We start from the raw sequence: 27,261 nt of genomic DNA, 5'->3' as shown, positions 1-27,261 counted from the left end.
GGTTGTCCCATCTGTTTGATGGTACTCTGAGCCAGGCTACTCTGAATAGCTCTCCCAAGCACACTAATTACCCCTGAGACTGGCAGAGAATTGGTTGGCTCAAACCTAGAAATGAAATCACTTCCATTGTATTCACTTCTTAAAGTTGGTCCTAAAAAAGTAATTGATTTTGTCTTTGGTGATTTCTCCTTGGAACCCCTTACTGGCACTCTCCCAGGATTTCATATTCTTGTTGGTATTAACTGCATTTCTAAAATCGCTCCTAATCTTTGCCTCCATTCTTTTACCACAAACTTAATTTGGACTTTCCAGAATGACTCTACTTCTCTTCACTTCTGTTTTAAAACATAGGGCCCACATCTTTGTTTCTGTTTCCTACATCACGTTCCTCCTTTCTTCCCTGGGACTTCATGACTCTGTAGAAGAACACCAACACGTTTTCACATTCAAGCCATTTTTCCCCCACCCTCAAGTGCATGTCGCAAGGACCTGCTGATTTGTGTGTGTTCACATTTTTCAAGTGTTCCCTTTAGTGCTTTTTATAGAGACCTATTTTTACCAGATCATCATTGCTTCTTAATTGTTCTCAAATCTTTTTTATTGTTGTTCAAGATAGATTTAAAATAGCAGAATGGCGCTTGAGCCTTAAATAATCTCTCTGAATCTCAACCCTTTCTTTTTTATTAATGAGATCACTTCTCCTGATGCCATTTTCCTTTCAACATATATATTTTTTAATACCCCAAAATATGTTTTTCTTCCTTGAGGCACTCAGAACTCACTTTGGCAACCTTCACTTTTTCCTTATTTTTGTCTGTTTCAGGAAGAGAGAACACAGGGAAGGCTGTAATATGAGCAGTCATAATACAAAGATTAATGGCATCTTTATTCACTAGAAAATAAAACAAGAGAAGAAGAAATGCAAGTTATCCCTCTGTTCTTCCACCTTCTCTTTTCCTCCCATCTTCTATATCATTCCAACACTTATCATAGTGACTGAACACATCACGGTAGAAAGCCATCACCAGAATGGGTGAGAGCCCAACAACACGTATGATCTGTTTTTTTCTTGGTTTTCCAGCCTCTCAATTTTTTAGGTGTTTCTTGCCCACTTTTTCATGTATTCTTTAGGTTTTGGATTCACTTTTTAGTGTCCCTCTTTTTATAGCCTCTCATTATTTAAACTCACATCCAAATCTCCAAAGACTTCAAAAATTCAAAAGTCACAGAAGAGTTCTGTGACTAGAGTTCAGTTACATAAATGGAGCCCTCCTGGGAGCCAGGCCCTAGAGTCAGAAAATGGTGTAGACACTGTCATTCCCTCAAACAGTTCAGTGACCAGTGATGAAGACCTTTACAACTTGGTCATCACAGAAAGAATCACATGCAACCTGAAGCACCAGGCCAAGAATAAGCCAGGAAGCAGCACTATTCACAATAGCCCACACCTGGAAACAATCCAAATGTCCATCAGCTGGTGAATGGATAGGCGTATAATGAAATGCACTCCTTGGCAATAAAAAAGAATATACTATACTGATATATGCAACAACACAGAACACAAAAACATGCTAAGAAAGAAGATAGACACAAAAAGCCACATATTATATGATTCTGTTTATATGAAATTTCTAGGGAGGCAAAGCTATAGAGACAGAAAGTAGATCAGTTTGCTAGGGGCTGAGGATAGGAGCAGGGATTGACTGCAAACAGGCACACAGGAATTTGGGAGTTTGATGGACATGTTTTAAAATGGATTGTGGTGATGGCTGTATAACTATATAAATTTACTAAAAATAATTGAGCTGTACATTTACATTGATGAATTGTAAGACATGTAAATTATATTTCAATAAAGCTGTTAAGGGAGAAAAAAGAAAAAAAGCCAAGACACACTCCGGCATATATTTTCAACCATACTGCTCAACTCATTTTCATAAGAACTGTCTCTTAGTTAGGATTAATATTCCTCTTCCTGTCCTCCTCTTGAGGGTGAACAGTTTCAAATTTGAAGCCACAAATTGAGAAAGACCAACCAATATTCTTCAATACAGAGGTACTAGACTTGTAATTGTTTTGATGCATATGAAACAAGATAAGACCCAGGGTGACCTGTTATCTCTAAATGAAGAACTACAAGTAAATTCTCTATCCCGGGGCATATATTTATTCACTGTCATTAACAGCAATCATTTGTTTGTTAGGACTGGAGTCTATTCTGTTTATTATTGTTACCTTCTATAAGCATGAGACAATGTCTTTAATTTTACAAACTTCTGTGAATTCCAAACTATTACCTTCCACAGCTGGGACCAACTCTCAGTATTTTGCCATAATGGGAATTCTTAGATCAGTCAAGTCTTATTTCAATTCACCAATGACCTCCACACCAAAAATGTAAGACACATCTTAACTATTAATTTCCTAGTAGCTCTCCCTGGCATGTGGAATTGGTCCAAGCCCTGTCTATAGCCACAGTAGATATGTTATATGGTTTTCTGAAAAAACTCTGTCCATACTGAGTATTCTCCCTATTACCCACTGCCACTTTGTCCTGATTAGAGGTCAGAAAATGATTCATCTCTTCTGAAATGTATAAATTCTGGAGACAAAAGAGCAGTGCTGCAAGTCTGTAAAATTCAGTAGTATTTGGAATCAAGGGTTATAGTAAAGATTGCTATGGTTGATACTTTCCCCCTATGGTCAGAATTTATTTTTTATCCTTTATAAAGGCTTCCACTGTAAAATGATTTGCATGCCTGGTAATGCATCATGTAACATGTAGTGGAGAAAATGTTACTGAATGGGATTTGTTGGCTAATTATGTGAAAGAGTCTTCCAGTCAATATAGCCCTCACCCTAAACTCTGATATTCCAATGGAAGTGTCCATAGAGAATTTATCACCAAAAAAAAAAAAAAAAAAAAAAAAGGAAAGAAAAGAAAAGAAAGAAAAAAAAGAAAGAGAAAGAAAAAGAAAAAGATCATTTTCCAGGATATTTTCCACCTGGAGTAATTGCATCATCATTATTTTTTAATTGGCCATTTGACTATGATGTCAACATGTTTCAACAGAAAGTGTGATAATAGCCTTACTGTCTTTGAAATCAATTATTGAAGTTAAAATTCAGTCTAACAATTAGTTGAAAGTACTGACCTGCTAAATCAATGACACCCTAAATGAATACCTAGTTCTATATGTTGTTTAATTTGTCTATGGGGGAACTAACGAAAACTTGTTCTGCATTATTGTTGTGGTTGTTTTGCCTATCCCATCAACCTTATCCTATCACTTTTCTCTCTGACTTCTCTCTCCTTCTTTCTCTGCCCATCTCTCTCCATCCCTTCTGCTTCCTTCTCTTTTCCCCTGGTCATTCAAGATGTTCCAGCAGAAGATGATCCTTCCCCTTGTGCTCTGGAGACTGGCCATGGGCGGCAGTGCCAGAATGGCACTGTGTGCAAGCCTGGCTGGGACGGGCCCAAGCACGGCATCACCAACTTTGACAATTTTGCCTTCGCCATGTTGACAGTGTTCCAGTGCATCACCATGGAGGGCTGGACAGATGTGCTATACTGGGTACGTAGCTTGAGATGGGTGGAGGCAAGGAGTCCAGAAGGCTGCAAGCCTTTCTTTGACATCTCCTTTTTCCATTCCCCCATGACTTTGTGGTCATGTACACACCTTGGTGGAATAGTTGATGAATGTCTTTGATTTCTTCCAGATCTTTCCTGAGAAACAAAGCATGAAATTTGCACCCTAATGAGTCTCTCTGTTTGCCCACCAGCCTAAGAGAAATGTCATCTCTCAGTTTGTCCTACTGTAGTGAGAAACACTGGTGTGCATCTGATGCTCTGTGAATGAGGTGGCCAAACCTAACATGAGGATTCTATTCAAGTCCCCTTCTCATTGTGGAGTTCCTTCTGTTCTTATCCTTGTCTTGCATCTGTCCCCAAAAGAGAGCTAAAGAGCACAATTATTAATTTTTAGGGCTAAAAAGTCATACTTGGTCTTCTAACAAGAAACAATTTTTATTGAATTGTATAGCATTATGGCATGCTATTATATTTCTATTTCTCATGTTAATCATACCTTATCATATTAGAATCGTCCATCAGACAAATACATTGCCATTATTTTCACTGCTAACAAAATACTCTGCTGGTTATGTGATGCATATTTATAAATACCACTTCCTAAGTGTCAACCAGTTGACAGTAAATCTTCTTCTACTTTCAAGATGCCCTTTTTATTATCCAGCAGCCAACACTACTTTGCCAACATTAAAGCTGTTAAAGTGCCAGATTTTTGCCTATGGGACAGGCAAATATACACACCATATTTGAGCTGTCTCCATTCTGGCAAAGTCAAGTCCATTATTTGTAAAAGCTCCAGAAAATATAATTCTTTATAGTATCTCCTACTTGAGCATGAGGAATGACTTGCCAGAATCCAGTGTTGTTCTCCAGCATTTGGGTGAAAAATGCTTGTTGCCAGTCTTGAAAATACCATCTCACACAGAGTTTTGCAAATAGTCAAATTTATTTGGCCATGCTGAAAACAGCCTAAGATCCTGCTTAGGGAATAGTGTCTACACACTAAAGCAGGGAAGAGGGAGAGGAAAGTGAATGCCTTCCCATTGAACAGAGCTGCCAGATAGAAAGGAACTGATGCCAAGAGAGGTGTTGACTTCTTCCTAAAATCATAAGAGTTTTGTAACAACACAGAGATGTGGTACAGGGTATTGTATCTTCTAATTTTTTCATAAGCACCATGTCCTCTCGATTCAAAACTCTTCTTCCCAGTTTCTATGTTCTAGTCAACATGCTGAAACCTTGTGTTGCTATGAAATGCGTACTTCTGCAAATGACTACTAGAAACTTGCCCAAGAGCCTTGTACCCAGCAAACATTTATTGAGCATTCCTTGCATGCCAGGGATGCTTCTAGGTATAGAATTCAGACATAAATAACATCCAGTTAAGACTGAAAAGTTCAGTCTAGAGAAATAGTAAATCTAAACTAAATAATGGTTGTACAACTGGAGCCTGTGCTCCAATGGTATTGTTGCTATGTTGTGATACTTTGAAAAAAAGACAAAGGCCAAATCATCTCACCCTCAAATTAAAATGAAACACTGGAAAACATTTTTCCAGCCTATGCTCAATACAAAACTGGTTTGAACAATTTCTAAGAGGAAAAGAAGGAATTGAACTAATTTGAACTAAATTGAACTAATTTGCCTAAATATGCTTAGGCAAATATATTTTGTTTAGTAAAGCTGATCAAATTTCCCAAGTGGCTCTTCTACCTTGGGTAGATCCCTCTGTCTAGCCAAGGACAGAAACATTCTTCTGCACATTGAGGTTTCTGCTATGGGCATAGAACATATGATCATATGGAACTGTGCTTTGGAGCCTCATCACTTGAGCTTCAACCCTACGCCTTAAGTTGCTATAGGAATGACTTCTGTGGCAGCAAATTGAGGGCAGAGTGGCAGTGGGTGGGTGGGTGTGGGGCTGGGGTAATAGGTATAATTTACTTTGCTGATGGCCCTGATATATTTTTGTGATCTTCCTTCATCACTCCCTCCCTCTCCCCCACCATAAGTCATTGATACCCCACCAGCCAGATGTGACCCAAAGAAATACTGTCATAATGACAGCCAGAGTGGGGAATGAGAAGAAGCACACAACTGCAACTACCAATTTTCAGCAGCTGTGTTGTGCTCTCTCCCCTGGGGTGTATGTGATAGAGCTCAAGCTGGGAACAGAGAAAGTGTCAGAGGTGAAGGAACAATCCCAGGCTCATGGGACATGCCTCTCTGATTTTCCCAGCACCTTCCCAAAAATGGCCATGTTGTGTGTGTGTGCATGTGCATGTGTGTATGTGTCTGCACACATACACACATGCACATGCACGTATGCTCCTTAAGCTGATACAACTTCATACTTGGGTATTCGTGATGGAAGCACTTCCCAGCCCAATGCTCCTGCTTTCAGATAATTTCTCTAATTGCTTTGACCTTTCCATGGCCATTTCTTCCTTTCTTCCTTCTTCCTCTCTCTCCCTCTTACTTCTTCCCCTTCAGCCTTTCTCCTCCTTGTCTCTGGCCTGTATCTCTAAACCCACAGACTCCTAAGTCTTGATGTATCTTAGTATAAAACATGGAGCTTTCTAATTCCCTCCAAGCCACTGAATGAGAAGTTCCAAAGTTAGGACGCAGTATCTGCACTTTGGAAAGGCTTTCCAGGGAATTCTGATTCCCAAGCTGAAGTATGAAAACCCCTATAAATCTAACCTATTCAGTCTGCATGGTGCTGCTTTGATGCCACTGGATTTGAACCAGTCTAAGGAGCTATGGTTTCCATGGAAATTGGGGGAGTAGGGTCTTCCACTCAGAAAAAATGCATTTCCCTTCAAAGGCAAGGGGCAAGTCTAGAGGATGTTGGAAGGAGCAACCAAGATTTTCAAGTACAGCAACGAATGGAAACCCCAGAGCTGGGTTCATTTTGAACTATCAAACATCTAGTTAGATATACCTAGGGAGAGAATTGGCCATTAAAGCACTAAAGAAGCAATTGATTCAATCACTGGATACAGCTTGGGATGGATGGCACCAGGAAGGTCACCAGTAGCAAATGGCAGACACCTGCTTCCTACCATGGATAATATCAAGTTTATTTCTCTTTTTCTGTGACATCCGTTATTTCATCCCATTGTTATGATTTTGAAGAGTTAGTCGACTAAAAATATAAGATCAAACTGTAATACTTGAACAGTTCCTCAGCTGTTAAAGCTATTAGCCATACATTGGGCCAAGGCCCCAACTAGGTGAATGATTTGTTGAAACATTTATTTTACCAAGTCCGCAGATGACAGGGTAAGGGGTAGGAAACACTGGGGATTTGAAAACTAAGCCGAAACTCAGTCTGAGGTGTGGTTTCTTTGGGCAATGGCTTCTTAAGCCAAAGCCTCTTCATTTACTTTCAGGACATCCACCCTCTTTAAAAATGGTGGGGAAAGGTGATCAAATAAAAAGTATCAGCCTTCTTTAGAAGCACCGAAGCACCAAAACCGAGGGAAGAATCCAATATTGTATGGCATTTACCATTGGTTTCCATTTCTATGTTCAGATTTTGTTTGCTTTTTTTTCTAACAAAATAACCCTCGCCTTCTGCATATAATTCAAAACAACTTGTCTTATATGGTTTGAGTACGTGCCTTCCTGAAGATAGAAGAGACTGTTGAATCAAGATGATCTGCAGAATTCTTAGACGTGATCAAGAACTAGGGTCAGTTTGAAATCCTGAATATTATCCCTTCCATGTTGTGGCCGAATCGCAATTAAGTAGCATAAACATCAACCAAGTGTCTGTTCAGTGCTGACTTTGTACTTGAGATAGCCGCATGCTCTTGTGAAACAGAATAACATGGCCACTTACTCAGGGTTTAGAACATCTGGAGAGGATCACATGTAAGACTCGTGGGAAAAGGAAGCAGGAGTTAGAGTAGGCATCACCCAAGAATACACATTTCTAGCTCTTTCATAATCTAGATAACTGAATAATCCTTCATCAAGAGGATTCTGTTGATCTCTGCTCACTCAGTGCCCTCCTGATCCAAGGTCCCCAAGAATATTACATACTGTGGAGCACAATAAAAGCACTCTGGTCTAGGTTTTCCTGGACTCACACCCCAGCCCACCCTACCACCAACATACTGGGATCGCTTCTTTCTGACACCACCCATTGACCCCCCACAATTGGTTTCTCCAGGATCAGTTGTTTCATTGATTCTTAAAAAATAGAAATTGGACTTAAAATAGGATTAAAAAGAATACTTAGTGAGAAATCATATAAAGAAAAGATTTTTTAGAATCACAAATAGTGTCTTCTGTAATATCTGGGTTAGTTTGGACTCAGCAGGAGAACTTGGGAACAAAATTCTAATGTTTTAACCTTTCATAAGTCAGTTGTCAGCTCCACACTTTGTCTTGTCGTCCCACTTACATGTCTGGACATGCTGGCAAGATAATTCCTACTAAACTCTCATACACACACACACACACACACACACACACACACACACTCAGGCAGGTTGATTCAGGCTTTACCCTATTTTTCCCCACTCAATCTTTTCTTCAAAAAGCCACCTTTTTTCACTGCAGAATATAGAAAATGAGTCTCTGAAGGCATCAAGAAAGCAGAAATGAAGCTGAGCTCTATTGATGACCTAATAGTCATTCTAAATGAAGAGCTGAGAAAAAATCCTCAAGTAACCTAGAAACAGTATCCTGGGCTCTTTAACAGGTATCAGAGTAGAGAAAGTGGTAGGTCCTACTTAAGACCCTGCAGTTCTTAACTTTTAATCTGCTTCAGTGAAAGTGCTCCCTACTTAGTGCACATGCTGCTTTAAATAAAGAATGTCATTTAGTAAACTGGTGGTTTATAAGCATATCAAAAAGAAAATTAGCATCTCTCAAAGATATTATTTATTTAATTATTTGGTTTTATTTTATTCATTTCACTGGCATTAGAGGAGTCCTTATTATTCAATAATTCCATTTAACAAACATTTATTGAGCAGGTACTGTGTTCCCAGGACTGAGTAGGGACTCGGGTAGAGAGATGGGGAGATGTTCTGCCCTCAAGGAATTTAGGATCTGATTGAAGAGCTAAGGGACACACAAAGAAACATAACTTAGCAGCACAAGACAATACACTCAGGGAGAGCAGAGAGAGTTCCACACTGGCACAGAGCACTTCAGGAAGAAAGTGGAATTTCACTGGCCTTGAGGCTCTTCCTCCTGGGAAAAGCAAGCTTTATAACATTTTGGGAGATTGGAGAGAACTGTGTTTTAGGTTCTCTCAACAGCTCAGCTCAGCTGCCCCAATGTGTCTGAAAAGCCACCTACCTAGAGGTGCAGTCACAGGCATCAAACTCAACCCCACACCTGGTGGCTGCCCAGGACAAACAAACATTTCTTCCTTTGGCTGTGAGCCAGCCTTCTCCTACACAGGTGTTCATACCTGAGGCCACCAGTCTACTCCTTACGCCCCCTAAACTTCCCCAGGATGTCAATGCATGATTCTAACTGAGTTCAGGGATTTTAATAGATCAAGGATTTAATTTTGTTGGCTTGCCTTTATGTCAGGAGGCTGTTGGTGTCTTTCCCCACATAATCCAGGCTTTTACTTGTGCCCTGAGGCATTCACAGGTTTTCCATGTACAATGATAAATAGGTGCAGGGGGTGGAAAGGAGTCAGGTAGTACCTGTTGTCTGACTTGCTACTCATTGACCTGTGGATGGGAACCCCATGTCCTCTAATGATTCTAGCAGCCATATCATCCTCTAATGATACTCTGTGGAAAGCACTGTGACTTTTATGGGTTTACACCTCCTGCCTTTGATGACAAGTGACAGACCTCTTGGCATTTGCTGAAACTACTTAGTCTTTTTAGATCCCCAGTGCCTATGCTACGAACCTGATAGGAGAAAATACCACAACTTGAAAACTCATGGAAATCAGCTAGGCTTGAGAGTAACCTTGACAGACTAGGGTCCAGGGGTTTTGTTCCTCCTATTTTTTTCTTTCTGGGAAAAAAATAAATGTTGGATTTGAAGGTCTAAGGTTGAAGTTGCCCTCAAGGAATTAAATGTTCTTTTCAAAAGGTTCTTCTGTATTTTTCATTCAGTATCACCTTTGGTGTGTCTATGGATTCTTGGAATTATTTTAATAAGGTGTGTGTTTCAGCAAAGCCTGGTGTCATCTTGTTAGTCCTTGGGCCTGAAGGCCGCAATGGCTGCTTATGGTGGACATCAAGATGTCTAAATGCATGCCTTCCTTACAAAAGTCACAAAGCTTCCTTTGTTATAGGCCTAAGAAACATATAGCTTTAATGGTTTGAGAAAACCCATCCTTTTTCACCTCTAAATAAGGGTGTCAGCAATCTGGGTCATTTTTAAAAAATATGTCTTTATTTATTCTCTCTCTTCTTAATAGCTCCATTCCAGCTGATTTAAGACATCAATCTCATCACTCCAGGCATTGCCCTACTTCAGAGACACCCAGCATTGTATGCTCTCTGCTCAGTCTGCCCCCAAAAGTAGGTGGCCTAGAATAAAGAGAAAGCAAAAGAGAAGACAAAAGGGGTGCTTTCCTCTCAGGCCTGAGCCACACAGACCAGAGAATCACCCACTGGTGGCTGCTGAGCATTGCTGCCTGAGGAAGTGATGGGGTCTTAGGAACTTGTTAATCTCCCTGTCCTCCTACCTCCTGCTCCTCACCTGCTATTCTGCATCTTAAACCTTTGAAAGAGAGAGAGACCAAACCAAAAGCATAGGACAAAAGAGAGGTAGGGATCCTGAGTCTCCTGAATATAGCCCTGGCTCTCTATGGGATATCTATAGGTCATGAAAATATCTATGAGTCATGAGGTTACTATAGGGATATCAATGGGATATCTATGGGTCATGAGGCTATTATGAGGATATCAATGAGGTATCTATGACTCTTGAGGTTATAGGATATCAGTGAGAAATCTATGGGTCATGAGGATATCAATGAGATATCTATGGGTCATGATGTTATCTACAGATCATAATGTTATGAGGCTCTCTATGAGCTATCTGGGGGCAACATGGTCTATATCTCCATCTATCTGAAGTCCTTAATGATGCTGGAAGTCACTCCCCTTGTGACACAAAGGAAAGGATACCCAATCTGAATAAGGGCCCAAGGAAATTTCCAGAGTTCATGAGTTTGTTGATTTGTGAGAGATATGTGGCCTGGGGAACTGTGTTTTCTGTGAGGTTAAGTGTGCACAAATTTAGGGGTATGAGAAACCAGTCAGGAGAGATTTAATTCCAAGGAGGTTGGTTCAGTGCCAATCAGCCCTCACTCCCACTCACCATATGCCTGGGCTCCAGAGGCAGCTCTGAGAGTGTGAAATGCAGCAAACATGCCATTGCCTTCTGGAACTACTTGTTCCCCTCTGTCCCGAGGAAGGTGAGGAGGTCTGAGATCCTGGGTGAAGCAGGAGAACTCACTCAGAACAGGCCCCCTTGGGGAAAACTCTTCTAGGATTAGCACAGAGCAATTGGTTGGTCAGAAACATGCATCCATGGGGTTGTATGCAAAGCACCATGGGTGCTTTTCTCAGGTGGGTCCACAGCTTCCATCAGCTTCCTGACCTGCCCACCCTTGCTAACTTAGGGAAGAGGAAGGGGCTCTGACTTTCATTGGCAGGACTTAATCTGAGAAAGGAAAATCTAGGACACCTGAAGTGTTCATGGCCTTGAATCCACTTTCTATAAACACCTCCTGGCAGATGCCTTCTCCTATCTCAGGGCTGTTTTCAACCCCGTCGCTTTCACTGGCACAGAACATGGTGTCTTACACATAGTAGGCACTCATGAAATACTGTTGAACCAATGTGAACTTTAATGAGACCACTGCTAAGACTAGGGAATGGCTTATTTCACGGTCCCCCATAATAAAATGTGACATACAGACACTGGGATCACATGGCCATCCTTACAATCATTATGTGGCCTGTGGTTGCCTAGCTCACTGTGGTGCCTATGCCTTTCTCCTCCCTAACTTTATGTCACCAGTCCTGCCCCTTCCTGTATGACTGCCATATTCTTTTTCTCCTCCTGGGAGTGAAGGTGGTTATAGGTCTTTCCTCTGCTGGTTACTTTCTGGTTAAAGGAGGCTCCCAGGCTCCTTGTGAAAGGGGCACAGTCTGACACACACAGACTTTACTAACCTGTCTCTTATAACAATTGCTGTTTTGCTAGATATTTTAGTATTCAGCCACTGGAAAAAGCCTCCATCCCAGAGCCTGGATGGCTTTTCAGCTGTGGGTTCTATTTTTGATAATTGCCAAGTTCCTAGGAAACCCACCATTCTGTCATAGGATCACATGGCCTCTGGGCTTCGTTCCTGCTCCAGTGCTCCTTCTGCCTTCAGTGACCCCATAGTGCAAGGTTTACCCACTCCTGCCTGGTTAGGCCCTTGCTAGCTTCTCCGAGCCTCATACAGCCACTCTTCCCTTTGAGCTTCTATAACCCTGCCTGTTTATTCCTACAACTGCATTTACCACCTCCAGTTGTAGTTGCCTTTTATTTATCTGTCCCCCATGCTAGCAAGGGCTTCCTATTTATAGCACAGTACCTGGCACATATCAAGTTCATTGATTCACTCAACATTTACTGAGTACCTGCCATGTGTAAGGCACTGTTTTCAGCACCAGTGAACAAACCAAATCAGAACTGCCTGTCCTCATGGAGCTTACATTCCACATGGAAGACACACACATAATAAATATGTGTATATAAATGTATAAGTTATACAGTTAGAAAGTGATAAGTACTATGTGAAAAACAGCAGAGTATTTGGGAATGGGAATGCTCAAAAAATTCATGTTAAACCCAATTATGCAATGGTTGAATGGACAAATGTTGGGAACTCTTCTTTTGCTGAGTGAGTGACTCAGTTCAAACCAGTGATCCCCAAGCCCTTAACACAATTTTTGTACTCTGCACTATGGCTACATTTGGTAGATTCTTCTAACAAAAATATAGTAACCCCAGATACGTAGTATTAGATTTGAAAAGAACATATAGGAATACAACACTTCAAACCAATCCAACTAGGTAGGTCTCCCAGAACTTCTCATTCTTTTCCACTCACAGCACACAGAGAACACAGTATTTGTCCAGCATGATTAGGCACATGGATAAGGTTTCTTGGAGCCTGAGAAGCCCTGAGGGCTGAGGGCGGTACTATCCCAGCGCATATGTGACTCATCTGAGGCACCTGTCTTTCGAATCACCTGGGTGACTAACATTCAGAGTTATGAGGTATACCAATTTGGGGAGAATGGCCCAAGGACCTGCAATGGTAACAATTCTTCCAGGTGATTCTGATGCTGGTGGTCTTCAGACCACACGTTCAAGAACATTGCCATGCAACAAAGCAGAGACAAATAGTGAATCACTATTTGTCGTGTCGCGTCCCTGTTTTTGAAGTTGGGAGTTATGGAGAATGGTGTAAACCAGTGGTTCTCAAACTTTAGTATACGTCAGACTCACTGCAGGGCTTGTTGAAACATGGCTTTTTGGGTCCACCTGCAGAGTTTCAGGAAGGGGCCCAGGTATGTGCATTTCTAAGCAGGTGAGGGCCACACTCTGAGATCCACTAATTCATTCAGGAAGCTTTTGTATTAGGAATTTGGATTCCTGTAAGGGAATTTCACAAGGGCAGAGTTGTGGTTCATTTTAGGAAGATAAGACTAAATCCTGATTTGTCTAGCCAGAAAGCATCAAAAGAAGTAAATTTGAGAAACTAAATCAGAATAAATTTCCTGTTTGACAAAAATGCTGCTCTATGACCTTGCATCATGTTCACATGTACCCTCCAGCCAGTGATGTGCTGGTAAATGTTAACCACCAATTCTTAGGAGCAAAGGGGAGAAGGGGTCTGATCGGTGTCATTTGTGCATTTCTGCCCACCATGGTCAGCTTCAGGCTACCATAGTGACATCACTGAACATGGAACTGGGAAGAGACACAGTGGCTTTCCAAAGCCTAGGGGAACAAGTTCCAGCACACCACTGCCTCCAGCTACTCCAGGGGTTTGCAGCCTTTCAGACTGTTTCCATGACCCTTGTTAGGTGTGGTCAGTCTCCAGGCTACAGGCTCTTTCCATCTAGGAAATATGGTTGCAGGACTGGAACTGTTCTCTGAATACATACTAAAACGACCATCTTTCCTGGGCCGTGGCCCATAGTGCTCGTGAAGCCCTGGACTTTTGCCTCTAAATCCTGGGCCCAGATCAGGAAAGCCCCTTAAGGAAGTTCTCTCCTTCCTCACATCCTTGAAGATTCTGGATCTCTGGCTCCATCAGTAAGAGCTGAGGCACTCCTGACACCAAGGTTAGGGTACCCCCAGAGTGCAGTGAAGGATTTAATGCCATGTAAACCCAACTGAGCTAAAACCATCCTACACTGAAGAAATCGTTTTTTCAGGTGGCCCACCTTCTTAGACAAGTGAAAACATTGAAGGAAGCTTTGTGTTCCAGAAAATAAAACAACAGAGAGAGCCAGAAAAGCCTCCTCTTGAGGCAAAGCCTGCAAAGGGCCTTTGCAGGTCAGGTCAGGGTCATGAGGAAGTATTTTGAACATCGAGGGTGACAGTGGTAACCATGGACCCTGGTTCAGCCTCACAAGTCTCCAGTTCTGTTCACACCCTTCATGCCTGCCTCCTCACTTTAACTCATTCTGCTCTCTCTTTCCTGCTCTTTTCCTGCTCTCATTCTGCTCTTCATCTTTCCAGATGCAGGACGCTATGGGCTATGAGTTACCCTGGGTGTATTTTGTCAGTCTGGTCATCTTTGGATCCTTTTTCGTTCTAAATCTGGTTCTCGGTGTGTTGAGCGGGTAAGCTTACCGTTTCTATGTACTCTTTACAATGCAGCCGAGCAAGGTCCCAGGTCCCACTATATACATCACCAGGGTCCTCGGGGATGGGATCCTAACAGGCCAGGAAAACCAGAAAAAAAAGTCCCTGTTCAACCACAGATTCTGACCCATTGGCTGGGCAGGCTATTTGGCCTCCGATTTGGACCTAGAGGATCCCCAGGTCCCGGCACTGCATGGGTCAGTGTCCAGGAGCTGGTGATGGGCACTTGGCCGTGCTCGGCTGCTGAGTGTGCCTCACTAACTATCATTCCATTCTTCCAGGTCAATGATGCCGTAGGAAGGGACTGGCCCTGGATCTATTTTGTTACACTTATCATCATAGGGTCATTTTTTGTACTTAACTTGGTTCTCGGTGTTCTTAGCGGGTAAGCAGGACCAAGGAAAAAGGTCTTGATTTTATTTATTTTATTTACTCTTTATGCTATTCCTGGCTTTATTCTTTTTTCTGGCTCTGATGAACCTGGGATAAGAGGCCACCTCAGGAGCCTTGAAGTGAATGTCCTTGGTCTGGCTGGACAGAGGATCAAATGTACAAGGATTAATCTGTTGGTTTGGGCTTCATGAGGAGATACCTAGACTCATCTGTCTCCTGCCAGCTCATGCAACCCCCTCCTACCCTCAAGTGGCTGTTCAGGTAGGCAGGATGCATCTCCTTCTACCTGAGGAGTTGCATGGTGAGACCCTTGAGTCGAAAGGGTTTGGAAGCAGGGATTGCAGGGAAGATTCACAGACTGTGCTGCTAACACATGCAACAGCCTTGCAAATAGGTACTTGCCTAATTACAGTTTGAGACAGGCTAACAGTAAAAGTTTCAGATAGCTCTTATTCAGTACTAAATGGACTGGAGTAATAAGAATTGAAAAATAAATAAACAAACAATTTTAAATAGAATATAAATAAACAAATACAAAATAAAAATAAAATTCCCTTTGATTCTAATTCATAGACTCAGTGGTCCATGTCTTGTATGTCCCTTTCTGGGTGGAAAAGGCAGTTAGCTGTTCAAAGCCATAGGTTATTTGAGAATAGAGGAGATGGAATATACTTTCCTTTAAGTTTATCTACTTGGCTACAAGTATAAAGTTTGCCTAATTTGGGCTTTCCTCTGATAAAGTTAAAAAGTGGTAGAAATAGCCTATGGTTGAGGCATCAAGCCACCTTGGGGATGGTCCCCTTGATACCACAGAGACTCACTGGGCATTTCTTCAATGTACCTTCTTCTTCACAAGTCCATGCCAGCCATGCCAAGGCCTAACACCAAAATGCTCCTGGTGACCTGCTCGTGGGTGACCCACTCTGCTGCCTTCGCTACATGGGGGTGGGGGACAATCTATCTCTGCCCTGCTCAAGACAGGTCAGCTGCTTCAAGTAGCCTTTCCTATGTCTCCAGGGACATTAATGCTGGGACAAAGTCAGGCCTGATGGGAACAATTGCATTCCATTTTTACTAAGTACATAAACTGGGAACAGCTACTTCTGTCTCCTGCCATTGCCTAATGCATTGCAGGAGCATCAGGTTTAGTCTTTGGGATTTGGTGAAGGAAAGAATCTGCTTCCACCCTCACTTCTTGCCATGGTGGGTGGCCTGTTAGAGACTTTGATGACACCATGCCTTTTGCCAAGGTAAGGCCACACAGGAAACTAGTGTCTTCCATCAGGGGAAAAAATGATGAACAGGACAGCATAAGCTGCTGATTAGCTGCCTGGAAGGTGGAAAGGTTTTGATTTCTGTGTTCCAACACAAGAAAATGCCACTGTGTTTATATGTGAATCCCCAAGGAAAGCATTAAAAAATCCAACTTCATCACTCTCACCCAAGACAAATTTGAACACCCCAGCTCTGCACTTGTTAGATGCATAATGTTTGGTGACTTCACCCTTTTAAACCATCTGAAAAATGAAGATAATAATACCAACTCATAGGTTGGTGTGATAATAGAGTGAGATCATTTGTGTAAAATACTTAGCATATAGTAAGTGCTCAATAATGGTGCTGTCATGAGAATGATTATTGTTTACTTGGTGCCTATCATAACTGGAATTATTGAATAGAATCATCAACCTTTTCCTTTTAAAGATGAGGAAAGTGCGCCCAGACGTAAGTGACTTGTGTAACATCATTATGCTTGTAAGTATCAGAACGAGGACCAGCACTCAGGCACAGCCTGGACCCCATCTTCTCATCGGTGTCTGTGGGATATACACTGAATGAACTTAAGCTGTAACACAAGCCAGAGCTCTGAACCTTTTAAAAAAATGATTCTACTTTCTTCCCCCAAAGATTAGGATCTATTCTAAGCAAGTGAAATTCTCCCCAGGAATCCAAAGTAGAGAATCAGCACTAGCCCATGAAGGCCCCTCATCAAGCAAGGTATCCACTCACAGTCATTCTTGGCTCCCCCAGGAAAGCTGTCTTCTTGGTGATATCAAAGCAGAGAAATCAAATGGCAACAGTTGCTGATGTGAGAGAAAAGTTGTTTTGAAGACCATGTCTTGGCCCAACTCATTCCCATTGAGATAGTGTGTGTACAAATACCTAGACCAAACCCTGGCACATAGTAATACTTCAAATATGAGTTGATTCTGAATAGGAACACTAAGGCTTTCAGACTTCAGAATCAGCTCTTGTGTAAATTGGTCTCTGTGGAATACCTTCCCCAGCATCTGCTCCCTGACCCAGAGTGGGAGTCTGCTCCTCACAGCTCCAAAACTGCTGAGGGAGAATCTCCCAAGTCTTCCTGGGCCACTGGGCACATCCTCTGCCTAGTCAAAGAAGTGTCTGTGGAAAGGCATCTCCCCTTCTTGGTTTAAGGAGGCCTCCTAATCAGTCAAAAGGGCTGGCCACTCTGAATGGGTGGCCCTGAGTCCACTCAATGACAAAACCTGGAATCAGGCTCTTACTGGCTGACCACATGGTGGCAGTGGTTTCAGTTTTGAGTCACCATCTTGATCAAGCAGGACAGTAATATAAAAGTCACCACAATAATACAACCAAAATCCCACTTATTCATCAGTCAGATTTCTGATTAAGCCAACCTTCCAAAAGTATCCAAAAAACTCTCAGAGCTCCACAAAATTCACTGTCCCAATGATAACATGAACAGTAACCATCATTCTCCATGGCAGGCTCTATGCATGGAGCTGCAGGTATATAGCTCATTCAGTGTTCACAAAAACCCTATGAGTTAGGTGCTATTTATAGCTCCATTTTATAGAGAATAAAACTGAGGCTCAGATGAGGAAATGTCACTACAATTCTTACAGATGAAAATGGAGGATCCAGGGTTAAACCCAGCCAATGGGAATCCACAGCCTCTACCCCTATCCTTCATGTTGTACTGTCCCCAAACCCAGTTAACCAGTTAATCCTACATTCCTAAATCATAGTCAAGAAGACAGAGAGGTGAATAGCAGTAAGTGTAGTGAGGAGGGATGAGAGGAGCAGAGAGGAAGCAGAACCAACCCATAGGCTGGCTGCTGGAAACAGCCACTGGGAACAGAAAGAGCCCCAACAAGAAGAACCCCTACACCCATCAGTTAGTGATTATATTATTTACAGTCCAACACAGTAGCTCATCCTCATAAATTATGTCCTTCAGTCACCAAAAAAAGTTAAATTGTGCTTGGACTATTCTGTTAAAGCAGGAAGGAAAGTTGACACTCTATAAAGTAAAAAATAGAAATTTCGAGATTTTGGTCACCAGAGAGTTAGGCATCCTTTACCTAGAACCTTCACATATCTAGAGCATCTTCTTCCTCATGAAGCCAGATGGAGTCAGCGTAAAGAATATACATCTCATGGATTTTTTTTTTCAAAATGGCTTAGTGTTCATTATCTATTGATCCTCACAAGCTTACAGGACTGGTATTACCACCAACAAGAATTGGATTATATTTGCTTTTCTCTCCGGAAATCTCTGTCTCCAGCCTACTAAAATTAAAGCAGTGACAGTGAGATTCCCAACATTGTACTTAAATTGTGGTCAGGTAGAAGTTCCTGGGCTCTGGAATCTGGTCACTCTTTGATTTTAAGTGATTGCAAACAGAGAACTTCAGACATGTGCTTTCAGGAGACAAAGAACTCAGGATCTCTTAGATGGAGAGCCATCCTGTCCCCTTTCCCACTGGGAAATGGGTGTGTCTCCCCAAAACAGCAGGGGTCTTGGTGGAGAGGCATTTTGCAACCTGATAGCATGCCTGGCCCATGGCACATAGTTAAGACACAATGTCTAGGCCCAGAAAGAAGCAAGAGAAATGCCAGGACATGCATTCTTTGTGGGTGAAAGCAGAAGAGATAGCAACATCTATAGTCATTTTCATTTTCTGTATAGTTATGTTTTATGAGGTCACCATGAACATTGAGTTAATGAATACTAAACCATTACTCTTAGGAGAAATACAGGGCTAGGATCCTGTGAGTCTATAGTCACAAGATTTTTGTCAAATAACCAATACATAACCTTATTTTATGTGTGTTTCTGTTTAAAGGCATCTTATTTAATATATATTGTTGATTCATTAACATTGTGCTCATGGCACTATCACTGATGCCTTAATGGAGCTTATCTAACACATGTACTTTTTCTGTAAAGCACATCACAGCCTTCTTGCACTAAGGAACACTAGACAGCACTTCAGCATTGTGTTTGGGGGCTATTTTTAACAGAAAAACCACCAATAAAAAATGCAGAAATGTGAAAAACATGGCACTAAAGAGACCATAAAAAGTACACTTGTTTACAGTATAAGAGCTGAAACAAAGGCAGAGTGTTGCCTTGTTTAAACTCAGCTAGGAGTGTGATTCCAGTTTTACCCCATGCTGCACATATCTACATATGACCACAATGGCACACAAATATCAATTTGGGAGTGACAAATAAGTTTTAGCAAGTAGGCAAATTTGCAAATACAGAATCTATGAATAATGAGAATTGACTATATTGATCATGAGAGGGCCTAGAGCCCCACCAAGCCCTCTGTATTGATTGGATTTTCCACATGCACCTCCCTCTGTGTGCTTTACATTACTGAATACTGGCTCCAGCTCTCTATTCCACCTCTCACTTTTCACATTGGCCATTGCTGTGAAGAGCTGTGCTCCTGCCTTATAACAAATGCCATGGCTATGGCTGATTGTCTGGCCAGCTCTGGTCCCTGGGCCCAGCACAGCCCATCAGGCTGGGGCTTCATGTCTTCATTAGTTCAGTCCCCAGAGCAGGCACATGGCTAGCATCCAGGCAAGGAGATAAAGCGAACCAGAAAATCCCTTACTGCGTGGGATCTGGAGAGAGAAACTGTGACTCCCCTTCCATCCAGCCATAAGCCTAGTTATACCCCCCACACTATAGGAGCCAAAGGGAGCCAGAAGGACTTCAGATCCAGTCCTGCCTCTTCTCCATTCCCTTCACACCCCCAATACAACCTCATGGATATTTATGTAAGTTCCCCAGAGTCTTGGAGTATGGATGATGAACTTTCATTCCATGGGGCAAATGCTGTAACATAAGACTGGATCGATTGTCCCTACTCCAGTTTGATTCCAACCCCGTTCTCCTGACTCCAGAAGGATGGGTAGTTGTCTTGTAACTAGGACTTGAGACCTCTGCAAAATAATCCAAAAGAGCTAACGTGAACCCATAACTATTAAGTCACCTTACAACTCCAAACCCATTCCACAGAAAAGGAATGGAGAATGCAAATGTATGAGGGCATAATGATAGTCCAGAGAAGGCTCCTGGAAGCACAGCTATTGGAGTGGATTTGCATGGGGAAGGAACTACCATATGAGGTGACCATCTCTAGAGAACAAGCCTACAGCCCAGGTGGTATGCCCAGATATAGGGGGCATATCCATGCTCATCCGCAACAGCAAAAGGAGTGAGGGAACAAAGCAAGGCAAAGCTTCCATCTTCATTTTGAGCTGTCAATCTGGTTGCTTTTCCCTGGCATTAAACTTCCTTGGAAGAAAATGAAGGTAGTGCCAGTTGGCAGGAAGCCGGAGAAAGAGCAAGTTCAATCCAATTAGAACTGGATTCAATCAAATTTAAGAAGAAAATTCCATCCAAAGCAGAGCATCATTAAGACAGCAGTTCAAGAAAACTCGTTAGCTTGAGAGCCCCCGCATCTCCCAATTAAAAAATTCCCTAGAACTGGGTGTTGTATGGAAACCAATTTGACAATATATTTCATATATTGGAAAAAAAATAAATAAAAATAAAAAATTCCCTAGACCACTCCTTGTCCTAACCCCTTTTCACCATAAAAATAGTGAATGCTAAAAATCTGTACGCTCTGAGGCCACATAAGCAAAATGCAAATCCTAAATAGATAGTGGATGTGGTGACAGAGGCACCTCTACAGGACTGAATGGATTCAGGCGCTGAGCTTTTGTCCCTCTGTGATTTGTTGCTGTGCCCTTCCTTCCAAGGTGCCTTTCCTTAGTGTGGCTTGTGCCTTCAAGGTGATTGCTACAGCCTCCTGCCCTGAACTAGGCCTTTACTGGTAAGAGAAGGAAGAATCAGGTCTCTGTGAACTAACCAAGATGCCCAGTACATGTCACACATACACACACCACCACCACCACCACCAAGGGTCCCATTTCCCATTGACTAAATATCAAAGACGAAAATGCTCCTATAGTCCTATTTTGGAAGAAAAGGCATTAAGAGTTCAGAACTAGCCCTCTTGAATATCTCCTTCTGCTGCCAGCCCCTTTCTTGCTAGAAAGTGCATTTGAAGTCAGAGAGAAAATAAGAACAGAATCAGAAAATAGGAAAGAAATACCAATTTTGTCAGAAATTTTTCAGTACGCCCTTCTTTCAGCAAATCCCAATCCAATTCCAATTTCTACTCATGATTACTTTAAACTGAATGCATCATTTAACTTTTATATCATCTTTCTTTTATATATTTTTCCATTCTGATTACATTTCTTTTTTAACATAAAGGGCAGCCCCCAGGACATTTTCTTGTGTTTGGAGTCCTCATTTGTCTCCTCGTGGGGAAGAACTTTCTCTAGATTAGAAATCCTTCCAGGCATGTTAAAAGTGGCAAAACAAGCTCTAGTAGTAAGAATAGAGATTAAGGAGGTTAAATCTCCTGGGCCTTAAATCAGTGGTGTACTGGTAAATATTTACCAATCGGCTCTGCGGGAAGAAAAAGCCCTAGTTTGTAGCATTTTGCCAATTTCCATAGTGTAAATATTCCCACCGTGGCCAATTTCAAGCCACAAGGAGATATCAGTGAAGCTAGAGCAGCAAAGAGCTGTGTGTGGTGGTCTCCCAGGAGCCAGTGCGGGTGAGTGGGCTTTGGCACACCACCAGTCCTAACACCTTTGTCATCCAGAGATGTTTGTAAGGCTTTCCAGTGGCCACCCAATTCCAGGGGAGAATGAAAGTGCATGGTCCAAAACTGTCATGGAGGTTTTAAGTGACTGTTTGAAAAGGGTTTCCAGGTCACTGGAGTACAGTCACTATTAAAAGACAAAGTCTGTGACCGTGATCCAAGAATAATGAAATGGACTTTATCCGTTACTTTGTACTCTGGTGGCCTGTGTCAAGAATGTCCGCTTCAGTGACTTTCTGTTTATGTGAGAGTGAAGACAAAGCCTGGGATGAGAGAATGCTGTCTGTAGAAAGCAGGGGCAGGTGGGCAGGTCTCCTGGTGCAAAGAGAAGAAATTAATCCCTTTATTTCCTCTTATCTCCATCTCTCCTTCCCACCCACCTGGCCCTCTTCCTCTGTGTGCCCCCCTACCCTGCCACTCCACTCTCTCTTGCCAGAGAGTTTTCCAAAGAGAGAGAGAAGGCCAAGGCTCGGGGAGACTTCCAGAAGCTGCGAGAGAAGCAGCAGCTGGAAGAGGACCTGAAGGGCTACCTGGACTGGATCACCCAGGCAGAGGACATCGACCCTGAGAACGAGGACGAAGGCATGGATGAGGAGAAGCCCCGAAACAGTGAGCAGCTGTCCTGTCTTGGGCTGGGTTCTGGGAGAGGGAGGAGACAGAGTCCAGAACAGTGAAACCTTCTACCACCAACTTGTCCTTACAGTTTGTCTACCTGGAGCAACATTTGTAGCATTGATTGTGATCATTTCTGCTCATAGAAATCAGTCACAGATGGGAAATAATAGCTGTTGATCTGTAAAGCCTCATATTCCTTTTAGAATCCAAAGAGTCTAAAAGACAGTTGAGATTTTGCTAAGGTGGACTTTTTTTTTTTTTTTTTTTTTTTTGATCAGACATCCTCCTCCAGGCTCCATCTCTTTGGGCAGGGGTTAGATTATGGTCTTCCCATTAGAGTTTTAAAATCCCTACTGTGTAGGAATGTGTGTACATATATATCCTAACACACATATGTGTGTCTAACATGTGAGTCCAGTTTCTTGTCCTTGTGAGTAGGCATTAATTATGTCCATTGTGTTCAAACCCCTCCCCAGTTGATTTCTTTGTGTTTCTACTCATTAGTAACTGAATTCTAATTGGGAATCTGGGAGAAGGAGCAGGTGCAGGGAAAAGAGAAGAAGACAGTCAAAGATGAGAACAAAGAACAGAATGTCTGCTCCCTCATTTCAGAGACTGATTTAACTATCATCTATCAACTATTCCCTTTCTAATAACTCTGCTCAAGATGAAAATACAAAATTAAAACACACAAACAACAAGGGACTGGTAACAACATAAATTAACAACCTGAAGAAACCCTTATGCTCTACTAAGTAGTTTGGCAAGTTGGAAGGCAACACCTTTGATGGATTGTAACAGTGAGCAATAATGCCATTGAGGGTCGTTCTGGAAAAATGCCTGGCACCTAATTTTATACTGTTAATGGTACTGTGGAGTAGTTGAACAGTTGGTGGACTGAATGGTTTGGTGAATAGATAAGTTGACCTGTGAGTGACAGAGAAGCTTACCTCAAAGACACAGGAAATGGCATCTTGGCTCCTCTCTTCACCTTGAGTCAGGGTGGAACCCCTAACTCATGAGTAATGGTGATGAACATGTTTCTTCCCATGTTATTAAAAATGTTCAGTATCCACTACTTGCTAAGCAATTAAGTGCCATCTACATAGACATATAGTTCTCCTGTTCTCTGGCTAACACAAGAGCTTCCATGGAGAAGTATGCTGCTTCCTGCCTTGCCCATTAAGTGAAAAAATTCTAAGGAATTTCCAGTAGGAAGTATTCTTTGCTGCTGGAGCAGATCACATTGACAAGACCCATCCACCCACCATCTGGCTAAACTTTGGGAAGAGCATACTGAACTGCCTACCCCAATGGGCAAAGTTTCTGCCAAATTTTCATAAGCTCAAACATGGATGAAATCAAACTCTGGAGACTGTTGTGCCTCTCACCTCATACTCTTTCCTCATGGCTGGAGAAGACTTTTGGGTCTACTTCTCATCCTCAGCCAACCTGTCCTCGGAGGACAGGTTGAGAACCTGGCTCCTTCAGTTGTGGAGATGGTGGTGGAACAGTTCTAGGGAATGAGGCAAGGGAATATGTATCGAAAAAGCAAGATATAGAGAGTAAAATAGACATTTGCAATGAAGTGAATGTGAGAGACTTAGGAACAGAGCCAGAAAATGGGGCCAAAGGACTGTCTATTGGGGAAGTCCAATTAAAAGCAGAATTGATGTGATTAAATTATTAAGGAGTTGGCAACGAAAAGATCTGCAGAAAAGGCAAGTGTGTGGCTTAGTAACTATATTCTCTTCTTCAGAACTTCATAGTTTGCCCTTCAAAACAAATAGGAGGAGAGAAATGCTGTTACAAATTACACGTGTGTTTCAATTAAAGTAACATCTTAGCCTTTGAAATTGTTAAAAGATTACAGGTTAGTGTACTTACCAGTTCTTTTCAGCTCAAAAATTAGGTGGTCATTTAAAAAAACAAAAAGGTATCATCACTCTTCATCAATGACCCCGGCAACTTTCAGGCAGAATCCCTGTCGGCACTTACAAAATGCCACTGGTGGTGGGCACCGGTGAGACGGAGCTGTCTCCAGCACAGGGACAGTTTAATGGCACATTCCATGGTAGCTGGGCTTACATAAAGGGGCCCAATTACTCATTTTTTTCTAGGAAAAGCTGCAAAACCACTGAGGAAGTAGAAGGAACAGGGATTGGAAAGACAACAGAGAGAAAGGGCATAGTTGAGAAGCATGTCTCTAAGTAATTAGAGTAAATGATGTTTCCAGTGAAATTATATGCAAAAACATATTCTAGTTCATTCTTTCCTCCCTCCTTCTGTCCATCCGTTAATTCAGGGCAACTCTGTGCCAGGCACTTTTTAGGCACTGGGGATATAGCAATGAACAAAATAGTCAAAACTCCCTGCCCTCATGGAAATTATATTCTAGTGGGGAGATAGACAATAAATTAACTAGTATGACAGAGAGTGGTAAGTACTGTAGAGAAAGATAAAACAGTGAGAGGGAGGCAGAAGTGTTGAGAGGTTGCATTTCTAGGGGAGGTGACCAGGAAATACCTCACTGAGAAGGTAGCATCTGAATAAAGACTTGAAGGCAGTAAGGAAATGAGCCATATAGATATTTGAGGAAAGAGCATTCCAGGCAGAGGGAACAGCCAATGGAAAGGCCTTGAAGCAAGAAGATGGCTGACATAGGAACAGAAAAGAGGCTAATGTGACTGGGGAGGAGTGAAAAACAGGGACAGTGGTAGGAGATGAGGTCCAAGGTTAATCAAGGAGTAGATCATGAAAATCATTATAAGAATCTGGACTTTTACTAGAAGGGAGCCAAGAAGCCTCAGGTGGTTTCAAGCTGAGAAAAGATACGACCCACCCAGGATTTTTATTTATGTAAAATTTAACAGGATCCCCCTGGCCATCATGTGCAAAATGAAATGAAGGTGAGTAAGGGTGAAGCAGGGAGCCAGGTGGGAAGCTACTGCCTCAAGAGACGGTGTTCAGCCTTGTCCTGGTAACATGATGTAATGCAGTCAGGCTCTACAATGGCAGCATTTGCTGACATATAACATATGAGATGTGAAAGAGAGAGAAGTCAGGGAGATCCCAAGGTGGTTGTCCTCAAAGTAGTAGGAGTAGAGTCCTCATTTACTGATACAGGGAAGATGGGGAGAGAAAAGATGTCAGGGCAGGAATATCATGAAAACCATTGTAGACCTTTAAGTTTGAAATGTCTATTAGACTTCCAAGTGGAGATGTTGAGTGAACAACTGGGATAAATCTAAGTCTGGGGAAAAGGTCTGGGACAGAATTATAATTTGCAGAGTCAGCATTAGCCTAGCTGCCATACTAGGGTGTAGTATAGACAGAAGTGAGATGCATTCCAAGAACCTGGGCCCCAGTGATGTTTGGAGACAGGGGTGATGAGGAATAACCAGCAAGGGAGACTTAGACAGGCACTGCCAGACAGACAGGAGGAAAAGTGAAGGAGGGTCCGTGCTGCTCAGAGGTCAAGCAAAGTGAGCGCCAAAAGCGAATCATTGGGCTTAGCAATGTGGAGGTCACCGGGGCCTCAGCAAGAGCAAGTGGGTGAAATGGTTAGGGTCAAAGCTTGAGGGCAAATCAGAGTCTTCTTTCATGAATCTCTTGAGTTTAGCTACTTCACAGAATGGTATCAAGCATTGTTTGAAGACATGACCTAGCTGTCAGCCATCTAAGTGTTTCCAGAAAGAGGAGAGGAGACTCATGTAATCCAGCCTGCATGTGACCCTAAGAGGTTAGTGTCTAAAGGCCAACCTTGCATTATATCCCCATCTATAGTCATTTCAGTACTAGGCATTGCCTCTGCCACTGGTTACAGACAGCCTTAGGAGAAGGAGAAAATTACACTCATGAAGTGTTTCTGGGCCCAAAAGAGGTGAAGCAAGCAGGGGGTAGGCTTGTGCACTGTTGCTTCTGTGTCACTTCCAAAGCAGGCAGCCACATGTGTCTTGGCCTTCAAGCCCTGCTCCTCTTGAGTAAAGACCAGGGTAATGCAGAGGCCTTCCCTCTACCTCCGAGCAGCAACGAACATCCCTTTTGAAGGCACCACTTAGAAAACTATCACTGCTGCACAGAGCCCACTGGTAGAGATGTGCTGCTCCAAGAGACAGGGCCCTTTTTCCAGCTTCAATATTGAATCTAATAGAAGGCCAGTCGTTAGAGAGAAGCCATAGAGAAAGAGATAAAGTCAGAAATTTCTTCTTTCTTTTTCCTCCTCAAGATCAAAAAATGCATTTATTAAATATCTACCCATTTGGGAATCTCTGTCTCATATCATTAAGACATTTTAAATGCAGTCCCAGCCCTCTAAAGCTTGCAGTCTGACAGACATTTATGTGGATGAGCATATAAAAGACAGACAGACGGTGGAAGTGAAACATTGAATTTCCACATAGATAAGCAGGATTAAATATTTACACCAGTGGTATTCAGTTATGTGACTCGGGAGCCACTTTTCCAATCATCATTACCCGACAGAGCCGCGTGACTGCTACATGCCCTGCAGAGTCTGGGATAGTGTATTATTGAAATACAGAAATCTGAGGACTTATGAGAGCAGGAGGTTGCCCACAAAAAGGCCCCATGTGGCTCAAGAGCAGTAATCTGAAAATCACTGATTTACGTTGTACACATGTCAAGGGCATGTGCATCATTATTTCAACCTTTTTTTTTTTTTTTTACAATTTAATCCATATAGTCAGTATTTACCGTGGACTTAGCTCATGGTCAGGGGTTACCACACGTCTAGATTTTTGTGACAGAATCCCACCAACCATCTGGCTCAGATTGCATGAGATGAAACATTAACAA

The 27,261-nt window shown here is 42.3% G+C and overlaps 1 protein-coding gene across 1 annotated transcript in view; it reads left to right on the top strand.

The window, feature by feature from the left end:
• Positions 1-27,261, top strand: part of CACNA1C (calcium voltage-gated channel subunit alpha1 C) — a 257,802-nt gene that overhangs the window by 55,609 nt on the left and 174,932 nt on the right. The window contains exons 5-7 of the mRNA XM_042991494.1: positions 3,379-3,575; positions 14,746-14,849; positions 22,265-22,437. Coding sequence (XP_042847428.1) covers positions 3,379-3,575; positions 14,746-14,849; positions 22,265-22,437 — 474 coding nt within the window. The remainder of the gene's footprint in view (positions 1-3,378; positions 3,576-14,745; positions 14,850-22,264; positions 22,438-27,261) is intronic.

This window comes from Panthera tigris, chromosome B4 (assembly GCF_018350195.1).
Source record: "Panthera tigris isolate Pti1 chromosome B4, P.tigris_Pti1_mat1.1, whole genome shotgun sequence".
NCBI lineage: Eukaryota > Metazoa > Chordata > Mammalia > Carnivora > Felidae > Panthera > Panthera tigris.
Note: the sequence above shows the minus strand (reverse complement) of the source record. Positions and strands in the feature narration are given on the sequence as shown.